Genomic DNA, 11,920 nt, shown 5'->3' with positions numbered 1-11,920 from the left:
TATGGCTTCCCCACAATAATAATAAAAATAATTAAAATGAGTCAAATACGCAGCTGAAACAAACGAAAAAAAGAGAGGAAATAATATGTGAAAATGGGATAAACATACTTCCGCTCGTACACACATACCCCTCTTTTATCCCTTTCAATCTGATTCTCACTTTCACATGCCCCAACTCCACCAAATGAATAGCCCCGAATCACTAAAGGCCAAATGGATATCCCCACAATAAACGCAGAGGAGTAAAATGACAGAGCTAGTTGAACCCTATAGCAATTTCACTTCACGCGCCGCACAAGTGTGACTCAGAACCGGCGTCACCAGGGGGGGGAAATGATGGTAAAAGAAAAAAAAAGAAATCACCTCTTGGTCATCTATGATTTGCTTAGTCTGTGGATGAAGCTTTTAGACGCGGCCGGCGCTCGCTCTACGCACACTTCTTCTTCCTTGTCTTGTTTTTAGCTTTCGTTTATGAAGCATACACACGTATGTATATGCACGCCCAGAAAGCATTATGCTTACCTCTATCGCTTCTCCTTTCATCCATTCAATGACTGCTTGATAACAAATGCAAAAATTCTGCGTCGCGAGAACAGGCATTACTTACTCGGCGTCGTCCACCTTTGGGGCAAGATAGTAACGGAGATACCCAACTTGATCAATGCTGTACTCCACCATACAAGGACTCTCCTTGGCGAACTTGAGCGACACGCGGTCACTAAGTGTTGCCCCTTTTGCGAATATGTTCATGAATCGCAGGGCGAATGACAGCGTGATAGGCTCATTAGTGCGGACATCAACACCAATACCCAGTGGCCCATCCTTCCCTTTTGCTGAATGAGTGCGGACACTGCAAGCGTCAGCCTCTTCATCTTCTGTTTTGACATCCGACTCACCTTTTGATCGGGGGTCAACTGTTGGGGCATGGCTCGCCCGCAGCAACGCGTAACCTTCGCCCACATCGCCACACGAACTGAACTTAACGCTCTCCTTGAGAATCTCAATGTTGACAGTATCACCAAAAACGGTCATGTCGCGGACGATTTTGGCAAATTCCTGGGAACTTAGGGTCACAATGGATTTGTAATCCATCTCAGGAATACCCATAGCCTCAGTCTCAATCTCCAGCAATTTGAGTTGATACTCACACTTGCGAGACCTCTCTCCATTCTCCGATGTTAGTGTGACAACGTCAGAATCATCTTCGTGGCGGAGCGTTAGGCTATCAGTTGCTTCCACAATCTTCAACACCTTGGAAAGGGAAGCGAGGTTAAGCCCGAGGACACTGTTGCGCTCACACTGGTACTTCGTGAAGCAATCATCGCGAAGCAGCATGTGCACGAGGGCAACGTGGCTCGTATCCATAGCTTGAATGGAGAGGCCACCGGGATTACAATCGAAGTTCGCCTCATTAACAAGACCGTTAATGCATTCAATGAGACGCTTCCACAAGTTCGCGTGCAGAACCTGAGCCTCAAGCATACTGAACGGGGTGAAAGCGAATGTCTCACTTGCTCTTGTTTTCGGTCTTCTCTTATTTACTCCCTTTCTGCAGTTGTTAATCACCACTTGGATGCCTGTCCTGTCACGTTAATTCTATTCAGTCAAGACCACCGCAACTACAATACAAAATCCACAGTACCAAAGAGTGAAGACCAAAAGAAATAAAGAAAACACACGGAAGAGAAAAGAAAGAGGATTGAAACGGAATAAGCTCCACTGAGCTGAAAAGTCCGTAATCGCGTGCACAAATATAAAAGAACTAGGCAAAAAACTCATAATGCTGGCTTTTCGTGACACGAATGAAATGTGGTAAAATGAGCATACCAGTAAAAGAGGTGTAAATAAAAATAACGAACGGATTTTTTTAAAAAAATAATAATAATAGAAATCATGATGGTAACCATAACAATAGTGGTGAAAGAAAATAAACGAGCGACCGCACGCACACACACACACACACACATACACATAACGGCGCCACCTACCGGAATTATATCTCGTGTCACCGACGCCCCGCGTGTTTAATCAAGAACAAGCCCATTTGCATCCCCTCGCACTAGCAAGGGACATACCTGAAGGTCATTGTAGCACTCCCAGAAGCGTTCCACCGCAGAGCAAACCTCCTCGCCGAAAACTAAGGCAAACACGGCGTCATATCCGCCAGCGCCAGGGCAACCCACGGCGAACACACCGGGAATAGAGCACGTGGCATCAAGGAGTGAGGTGAGTTCGGGAGGTTCTATTTGCACCTGAGCCGCCTCTCCCATCTCCCTAAGGTAACGGCGACATGTTGAGGCAACCGACGCCGCCTCCACCCATAGCCTCTCAGCCTCTGTGGAGGGGTTGTGTTTAGCCAATACGACGCTCTTCAAATTTTTCACTACCTCGGTGTATGCAACCGGGGCCTCCTGAGACTGTTTGACTAGCCCCTGGAGTGCCTCTACATATTTTTCATTACTCATGCGAAGTCGCTCCCACAAGCTGTTGGGGTCCGTGGTCACCGACCGCCTCCATGACATGACCTTCGACACCATGCCAGGTGTTTCTGTTCCTCCCTTGTGTACATCCCCTAAAAGAAGCTGCAACCCGGTAGGAAGCCGGAAGGGTATCCTCTGAACCCACACTTCATCCGTCTCGACACACTCACGTAAAAGAGGAATAGCGACGCGCTTCGGAGGTTCATTACCCTTTACGAGCTTTTCCAGCACGCGTGCGGAGAACCGTCGGTACACACACGTCCCGAACGTGGCCGTGTAGACATCAAACCCGCTCCCCACTTTTCCCTGTGCTACGCAGTGGGCAACCTGACTAATACGATGAATGAACTCTGTTACATCCTCCAAACGTAGAGGTAGCTCCGGTGCCCTCTCCACGGACTCAGTGGCATTGTTTTTCTTCGAATCAAAAACAAAAAGTTGGAGCAGGCACGCTACGACACTAGTGGTCATTGCCGCTGAAGATCCTAGACCAGTTTTGGAAACCTCCCCCAAGAGGGGCGTATAACGGGGGATGAGCCGCAGGTTGGCTGCGGTCACCGGCTTGCCTTGGGACTCCAAATAATTCCTTTGGCTGTAGAAATCGTTATCCGCCAACAACTCTAGGGTAACATCACGAAAAATATCACCACCAAATAATAGAGCGCCGGCAACCGAGTACAAAATACCGTAGAAGAGAAACGGCGATGGTGCACCCTCTAATTGCACAATCTTGATAGTGGAATCACTGTCCTCTTCAGCCGCGCATTCAAACGTAAACTCCTTGTTGAACTGTGACGAGACGATGTGCACTCGACACTTTCCATCAGAGCATTTTTTCCACGACGCCACACGTGTCACGAAGCGCGCGGTTGTTCCTACGGAAATACCAACATTTGGCTCCTCAACTATTAGGTAACCACCAAGAATCAGCACTTTTCCTGGACACGATGCCACGACCATTACTGCCAATAGTTGGTCGTCCCCCTTCTCTTATTTTCCCTGGTTTCCTCCTTTGACGAGTAGATGAAGCGACTATATATATATATATATATTGCAGTAACTAGCAGTAAGGCAGCAAAGAGAGATTTTTTTTGTGATTGAACGTGAATGGGGCAAAAAGGTTGGTTTCAGACATGGCATACACGCAATGGTGAGTGCGCGTCTCCTTCTTGTCGCACCTACAAGGACAAAGGGGGAGGCACCGTGACTAGAGGTAAACTACCCGATACCAAATCGAAGAAAGTTAGTGAAATAAATGGAGCAACTGCCAACAGGTACTCCACACGCATGTCTATGCAGAATTCATCTAAAAACGTATCAAAAAAGAAAAAAAAATTCGGTGCTTGTCTCTTTATTGTGAAAGGATGGGATTATACCAAATGCCTTTCGCACCCAGCTTGACCGAATAATTCACTTAGCGGTGGTGCACCGCTGGATTGCCGACATGGGCCGCTTCGTCGGTCTCAAAGTTTCATTTATCCCTTCTGAAGCCTAAGACATTCCACAGACGTACGCATGCATGCGCCAGTGAAAGTGACAGAAGTCTAAGAAAGAAACAGTTAAAGGGAAAACATAGGACAACTAATCAAAAGCATATGCGCTCCCGCAACCATGGAATAAGAGGGTATTTAACGACAAAAAGGCACATGTACGTGAACCACATTATATAAGCGTTTCATATTTCCTCAAGGGGTAAGGGAAGGCGGAAAATATGCGGAAGCGTAGTTAGAAAGAGTTGAAAATGTGTTAGATATTATTGACACCAAGGAGACGGGGAAGGAAAGACGGCACGGGAGCAGAGGACAAACACACACACACACACATGTGCACGTGAGAGCGTGTGTGGGGGTGAGCGCGGTTGCAGTGGGTTCACCCCTAACATTTTTTGTGACTCGATGAAACGCCTCCCCCCTCATCAGTCCTCTGTCCTCAATCCCATCCTTCCACCCACCCCTCTCCTCCTCCGGTTTGTTCTTATTCTCACCCTCAAAAATTTGATTGTGAGTGATCTTGTCGTGATTGCTTCAAGGAACTTAAGAGATATTAACGAAGGAGAGGATGAAGAGGCGTCGACCCAGTGTCACCCACATCCACATCCCCTCCAGCTCCTTTAGCACAATAGCACACACATGAACACAAACAAGGAAAAGGTACCTCCCCTTCCCGTCGACCTCCTCTGACTTTCTCTCTGTTTAAATAATAGTTTCACACAGCATCTCTCTTCTCTCCTCCCGCGGTCCGCTTCCGCAATCAACACTTGATTCTCTTCTCCTTTTCGTCGCCTATCCCCCCAGCTTATTAACGACATTTAAAAATGCAGGTTTACCGTTTGCTCGTTATTATACTCGTGCATCCCAGTCTCGCCCACCATTCCTTCCCTTTACTTTACGCTCCTCCCTCTTCTTCTTTTCTCTTCCTTGATTTTGTATCTTTTCTTTTTGTTTTGTTATAATTATTTTTTTTTTGGTTTAAGTTTCAGCCTCCGTTGTACTTTGCTTTCCTTTTTTCAGTCTGCATCCCCTTTACAGTGAAGACGCATCACTACAGGAGCCGTTCAATCTCCAATTTAACCGCCTGTATCTTAGCCGAAATGGGGCTGTTCTCCATCTGGAGGATCGCTAGAGCCACCGCATTCCGTGACACTTGCGCCGCGCGCCCTAATGCCGTCTTTGAGGGAACAAACACGTACGGCACATTTTTGTCTTCGCATAGAAGCGGGAGGTGAAGAAGGATCTCGATAGGGTTCGTATCGCCCGCAAGCACGATCAGGTCCGCAATACCACGGTTGAGCGCCTTCGTGGCCTCATTGGCTCCCTTCTTAATCATCTTTGCATTACTGGCTTCCTGTACTATGTCCAGGATGGTCTGCGTGAGGCGATCGCCAGCAAGAGGAAAAGCCTTTTCGCTGATTTCAGCCGTCATCGCGATAAACGTTAGATATGCACCTTGCAAGCAATAATGTTTGATAGAAATGTGAGATTCGCACGGACGCGTACATACACATACACACACATACACATAGGTTTATGCGGGTACGTGAAAGTATTATTGGCGAATACAAAAAGGAAGAAGAAGAAAATAGACAGTGCGGCAACAGTGACAAAATGAGCCTATTGTTTAATAGGGTAAGAGTTAAATATCTTTCCGCACATCACCTATTAAAGGAGTGCTGCAGGTGAGCTTAGAATCAAGCAATTGAAAACATAGATAAAACATTACATATCATCAGTACAAAAAGGAAAAAGAGGTGTCGCTTTCTGGAGAGAATGCCAGTTGCCGATCCAAAAGCACGCACACAGACACACATACACACGCACGTAGACACGCGAAGAAACACACACAGACACAGACACGGAAAAGGAAGTAAAACAGCAGCGCCTATAAAGACCAAGGAATGAGCGAATAAAAATTTGTGACACTGCGTCCCCATTCCCAAGTTGCTTTCTTATCTCCTTCACCCTCTCCGACCCTAACCCGCGGAAACAAACCCTAATAGTATTGCCCACCCCCATCCCCTTTTTTTTCCTCTTCCCCTTTTCTCCTATCCTCTATCTCCTTCCCCTTCTCATCACTTTTTCTTTTATCGTTTATCCCGTTTTATCACATGGCTCACCGCCCCTTCCCTCCACCACAACATATATACAAACATACGGAAATATTTATATCTGGGTATATCTACATAATTAATTCTCAAAAAAAAAACACAGAAAAGGCACAGTACATCACGTGTCCAGAAAAAGATATATACATAAACAAGCAGATATATATGCACAAAGCTAAGCATGCACATCGACGCGCAAACAAGGAGCGAACTCGATGGTGCTCATAAGGCATACAAAAGTGCATGACAGAGTAAATATCCTTTGATACGGAACCAAGCAAATCACCACAAGGCAAGGTGCACAGTGTCAGGAGACATTTTTGTCATGATGATGATGATTAAAATGATAAAGATAATGGAAAAAAAAAGCAAAATAAACCAATAAAAAAACAGAATTATGAGATGAAGGGACAAAGCAGATAGAAGGGACATGTGCGAAGACAGAGAGGGAAGAGAGGTAAAAAAGTCAATATGCTAAGGAAAAAAATCAAAACAACAAAACGAAAGATTATAGACAGGCATAAAGAAGAACATCACCAAACTTACTTACAAATTGAAACAATAACTAGCTATTTGGCAAAACGGGGACACAAACACACCGTAAAATTAACGACAGAGTACAAATACATGAGTATGTCAACGCAAGTAGATTTGGCACCCTCTTTCAACGTCATATCACCACTGCCAAAAAGGTTTTACGGTGTTGCACTCTGCAACATTAGATAAGGTAAGTGGCCTATCTTCGTCAACCAGGCTCACGATTATTAACCTTCCGCCTAAGACGAAGCCCCAGTACTCCTTGCTTCCAGAACTCGCTCCCACTGTGCGCGGTTCGACTTTGTACGGTCGACTGTCCATTGCATCCCTTGCAGGCAGGCATCAACTATCTTCTGGAAAAATGGGGCTGCAACAAAGTCAATGAATCCAATTTGACCTTTTGCAAGCTCCATATTCTTAGATCGGTCAAACATGGGCAATACTTCCACACCCCTCTCCTTCTCCATGTCTCCTTGACGGTAGAACTCCTCCGTCACAGCCATTGCCCACTGACGGGAAATGTCGAACGGTTTCGTTACGTTAGAGATATCTCCAGCTTTCATAAGCACATCCATTGTCATTTGCCGATGATCGGAATCATCAACGTTGTAAGATGTTTTCATAAGTTCTAGGTACTTCTCAAGAAATTCACTATGTCTCGCCATATCTGTCGCAAGTACACAATCAATCATCGATCGGAACGCAAGAGTACGCTCTGCACCCTCCAGACCACCAAACACATCAGATTCCGGATCAGAGAGGATCTCAACAGCAAGGTTGCAGTGATGCACCTCAAGAACAGACTTGTTACCACTTGCGCTGGAAAGAATACCAAGTGGAGATTCTGTTTTCAGGTAGAAACTGTTGTTCAGCCCCATATGATCAAGATCATGCACCAGTGCGGTGATAAGCAGCACAAAGCACTCAAGCTCGGTTAACTTCTCATACACATTTCCCCTGTACAAGAATGTGTAAATGGTTTGGCATACATCCACAACATGGTAAAAGTTGTGATAAGGGACATTACGGTATTTCTTACGGCATTGCAGAATGAAGTTAAGAAGCACCTCGTCAGAGCAACCAAACTTTTGTGGAAGGCCGCTTCCAAGCAGTAGTCTGTATGCAATAGCAGCAGCGACATCCAACGGTTTATCTGTGCTTTCACGTGCCTGGAACAAGTCGAAGTCAATATCCGTAACGTCCACGTTGGGGAACTCAATACGTAGCACAGCCTCCCTTTCTCTATTTGTGATGGCAGTGACTCGTTTAACTCCACGTGAGGGAACGTTCTTATTAAACAATGTTGCTCGGTGTTCATTTAATTCCATCACCTCACGACCTGCCTTCACAGCGAACTCAAGCAGGTGAGAGTTGTTGATGGATATACCTGCAAATAAGGAAAACACACGGAAGGTGTCACGATCATCCTCGGTAAACACAGTCACTTCTCCAGACGTATCAAGCTTGTTCACGAGCTGCACGACAGCAAGGATCTCACCATTTAGTATGATGGGCTCGCACAATATGGTCTGCGTGCGGTATCCAAGTTGTTTGTCAACCTCACGGTTGAAGCGCGGATCCTGGTACGCGTCCTGAATATTCTCACCAACTCCAGATGCCGCCACAGTGCCCGCAATACCTTGGCCACACGGAAAACGAATCTCCTTACCAGCAACGCTATCTGCCATACGACTGCAAAGTTCGTTCCGTTCCTTGTCCACCAAAAACAAAGTAGAGCGATCCGCGTTCAGTAGTTTCTTTGCTCCGTGCAGTGCGTGGCGAACAATACCATCCACATCGCGGATATCCGTGTTCGAGAGAACAGTAACAACATCGAGAATCACGTCACTCTTTTTCTTCTCCTTTAAGAGTCGGTCGTTGATACGACAGTTACGTAGTGAGGCGCCAGCAAACATAGAGAAGGTTTGGAACAGCTCCTCATCACGCCTTCCGAACACACGAGGTAGGCGCAATCCACTCTCAGTTGTCAGATCCAATTTATTAATCAGTTGGGCAACAGCCACAATCGTTCCTTCGTACATCACAGGCATGCAGAGTATCGTCTTTGTACGGTACCCAGTAGCCTTGTCAACCTCACGGTTAAAGCGGTCATCGGCGTAGGCATCAACAATATTAACAGTCTCACCAGTTTGCGCCACATATCCGGCAATACCTGCACCCCTAGGGATTGTAACAACGTTACCATCCTCAAAATGCGCTTCAAGTACGTCACCCCTGACAAGGAAGAGACTGCAACGCGCACTTTCCGTGAGACTCTTGACAGTGTTCATGATAGAAGATGCAAGTACTGTTTCTTCAAGATTGTCACGGGCCAGCTGCGTTGCCATCCGGAGCATAGCCTCCGCCTTTTCTTTGTTCCAGTTCAGTTTCTCTGCCTGAATGATGTTTTTGAGGGATGTGGAAATAACACGGAGTGATGACTCAAGCATCGTAGAGGCGTGGTAATCTGCCCTTCCACAAGGACTCAGTACGCAACCCAACGGCATCCCCTCGGAGATGATGGGTATATATAGTGTCCCCGCTACGTTAAGCCGCTCACCCGAAACTATGGCCTTTCCTATTGGTGACGATTCATCGAGTGCAGCGGCAACCCCGTGTATAGGGTCGTATAACAGGTTATTAACGGGGTCGACATAAAAGACATGAGTGTTCTTTGCGCGAAGGACAAGGGACAAATGCTCGTTCATAACGTGAAGGACCTCAACAATTGGTCTCTGCAGGTTTATCGTTCCTTCAACGAACTTCACTATAGTATCCGTGGGGGAATCATAAGGGGCGACCATGTTTGTAACGGGAGGCTGGATCATGGGCCCGCTAGCGTGGGTGGGCAAACCAGGGGATCCATCCACGAGGATATCTTGATACTTCTCGAATAACTCCTTTAATGCCCTTACCTCAGCTTCGTCGAGCTTCATGTTGCTCCGCTTATAGCGAGTAAGAATGGACCCGCATAGCGTAACCGCCTCAAGCAGATGACGACCACCGTTGTGTGTCATCTGTCTCTGTCTTTCCCAGCTATCTGGATCTGCAAAGGGGGAAGCAGTCCCTCTCTCTCTCCCTGTGCGCACTTATATCTGTATTTGTGCTAGCACTTGATCTCTGTGCCCAACAGACGTAGTTTACCTAACCGACGGCAGAAAACAAGCCTCACGACATGCGAAATGCATTACAATTAACAAAGAGAAATAGGACGAAAGGAGAAAAGTTAGTGGGTGAATGCTTAGAAGAGGGTGGAATAATGGGTGTAAAAACTCAGTTGCCATCTCGTACCTAACGGCGCAGGTGCTCCACACGTGTACATGGGCAGTAGTGACTGCCATCCGCAAACTGATGGTTGTAACGGAAGGCATCCGCCAAGTATCAAATTAATAAATAACAATCGAACAAAACTGCTACCAATATGAGGAGACAGTACGTTGTAAATCGTCAAACACCCTTTATTTGCTCCTTTTCATATATCCCCCTTTATTCCTCTCCGCGCACATCCTTGGCTTTATTCTGTCATGTACATTGCCGCCATGCACACAAACACTTCCCACATTTCAGTAGGAAGTAAAAACATTTGCGAGGAGTTGCAACGTTGCATGCGTTGCATTTAGTGTTTAATATCCTGTTCTCTTTCCTTTCCCGTAGTCATGATCCCCTCCACTTGTTTTCCCCTCATTGTTAACCTGTTGTTTTCCTCCTCCTACGCGCGAGAGGTAGTGGTCGGTCAATCCCACTTCCATCAATAAAGGAAGGAATAACAAACTATAACAAAGGAGTGAAATTGCAGTAAAGACCGTGCTGCTCGTGCAAGAAGCGTAGTGGTGCAGACAAAAGGGAAAGGATAACAACAATAAAAATACACGCATTGGATCGCGCCAAATTTGCCGCATATTTGCTCTCTTTTTCCCTTACATTTTTTTTCCTTTTATCTCCTCTTTACAGGTTTGATTGCTTGCTTACCTTTCTCTCTTCTCTCCACTACTCACATATTCAATATATACATATATAACTCACACCTCTTTGATTCCAGCCTCCTCCCGTTGGTACTTACACCTTTTGCGGTACCACACGGAAAGAAAGAACAAAAATATAGAACCAGATACGCAGCCTGTAGCCGAGAAGCACCAAAAAAAAAATCGAATACTTCTCTCCCTGTCCCGCCTCTACCAACCAGTAAGTTAGACGACAAAGGGAACCTTACAAGGACGAAACCACGGGATTGCGGTAGTAAAATAAAGGAAGAAACACCCCCTAAAGGGGGATAAAATGTCACAAAACCGCAGTGTAAACGTATAAACATATATATATATATACGCACAACGGATGCAATCAGGTAGGATGTCACGATCCTGGTGGAAACATCAAAGGGTCACACACTTCAGACTTTATACAGACATCCATGCATGTGTATGCTGCAGGGCCGTTGACAACAACATGCACAATATTCCCCCACTGGTAAAGAAAGAAAAAAAAAAGACAAAATTACAAAAAAAAATTTAATGGCAGTTGCGATGGTGAAGTGAGTAATGACGACAACAACTCATCCATGCCTACAATAAAAAAAACAAAAGGGCACAAGAATAAATAACACAAAGATATGCACTCCTTCTTCCATACTATACCTCCATTACCCCCATTTACCTGTTGCGGTTCCCACTGCCGCTGCCACAAACAAATATCCTTCTTCCTCCTCTTCTCCACCGTTCCAACTGCAGTTCTTTTCGAATGAAACTCTGTACCGCCACAACTCCCTCTTACACCTCCCTGCAGCAACAAAAAAAAAAAATACTGCGATACGAATGAAAAGGAGGGAAGAAAAAATTGGTGCAGCCAACTTCATTTCCCTTCCATGCGACGGGGAAACAGGGGAGAAGAGATAGGAGTCTCGCATGGGTAGGCGTTAAGAGGTCAGCTACCCATGCAGTACAAAGTTCCCAAAAAATTAGAAAAACCAAAGTGAGACCAAAGAAGAAAAAAAGAAAAAAAGAAAAAAAAATGCATCCCTCCCAGTATCCAAATAAAATATATATGGGGGGAACACCCCAAATTATATTGATCAAGACACAGAATGAAAAAAGAAAAAAAAGGAGGGGGAAAAAATTCTTTGCACCTCCAATCATGCTCAATCAAAACAACAGAGAAACCACTCAATAAAAGATAAAAAACAAGGGGGTAAAATTGGTAAGATTTGTACATACTTCCGTGAAGGCAACCCACGTACCAAACGTATCATGTATATCTGTAGGCATGGAAAATATTTGATTGTGATAGTGTTCACATCCACTACAGTACT

At 45.6% G+C, this 11,920-nt stretch overlaps 4 protein-coding genes across 4 annotated transcripts; all 4 read right to left on the bottom strand.

The window, feature by feature from the left end:
• Nucleotides 1-603: 603 nt before the first annotated feature.
• On the bottom strand, nt 604-1,482 carry TbgDal_IX2740 (proliferative cell nuclear antigen (PCNA),putative; the record flags this gene model as incomplete). The annotated part of the gene is made up of 1 exon (XM_011778167.1): nt 604-1,482. One exon carries the CDS (start codon nt 1,480-1,482, stop codon nt 604-606), a length of 879 nt encoding a protein of 292 aa, XP_011776469.1.
• A 542-nt stretch (nt 1,483-2,024) lies between these two features.
• On the bottom strand, nt 2,025-3,440 carry TbgDal_IX2730 (phosphomevalonate kinase protein, putative; the record flags this gene model as incomplete). Its single annotated transcript, XM_011778166.1, has 1 exon — nt 2,025-3,440. One exon carries the CDS (start codon nt 3,438-3,440, stop codon nt 2,025-2,027), a length of 1,416 nt encoding a protein of 471 aa, XP_011776468.1.
• Nucleotides 3,441-5,021: 1,581 nt separating this feature from the next.
• TbgDal_IX2720 (NHP2/RS6-like protein) lies at nt 5,022-5,402 on the bottom strand (the record flags this gene model as incomplete). The annotated part of the gene is made up of 1 exon (XM_011778165.1): nt 5,022-5,402. One exon carries the CDS (start codon nt 5,400-5,402, stop codon nt 5,022-5,024), a length of 381 nt encoding a protein of 126 aa, XP_011776467.1.
• Nucleotides 5,403-6,857: 1,455 nt separating this feature from the next.
• TbgDal_IX2710 (cAMP-specific phosphodiesterase, putative) lies at nt 6,858-9,635 on the bottom strand (the record flags this gene model as incomplete). The annotated part of the gene is made up of 1 exon (XM_011778164.1): nt 6,858-9,635. One exon carries the CDS (start codon nt 9,633-9,635, stop codon nt 6,858-6,860), a length of 2,778 nt encoding a protein of 925 aa, XP_011776466.1.
• Nucleotides 9,636-11,920: the final 2,285 nt, after the last annotated feature.

Source organism: Trypanosoma brucei, chromosome 9 (genome assembly GCF_000210295.1).
Source record: "Trypanosoma brucei gambiense DAL972 chromosome 9, complete sequence".
In the NCBI taxonomy this organism is placed as follows: domain Eukaryota; phylum Euglenozoa; class Kinetoplastea; order Trypanosomatida; family Trypanosomatidae; genus Trypanosoma; species Trypanosoma brucei.
Note: the sequence above shows the minus strand (reverse complement) of the source record. Positions and strands in the feature narration are given on the sequence as shown.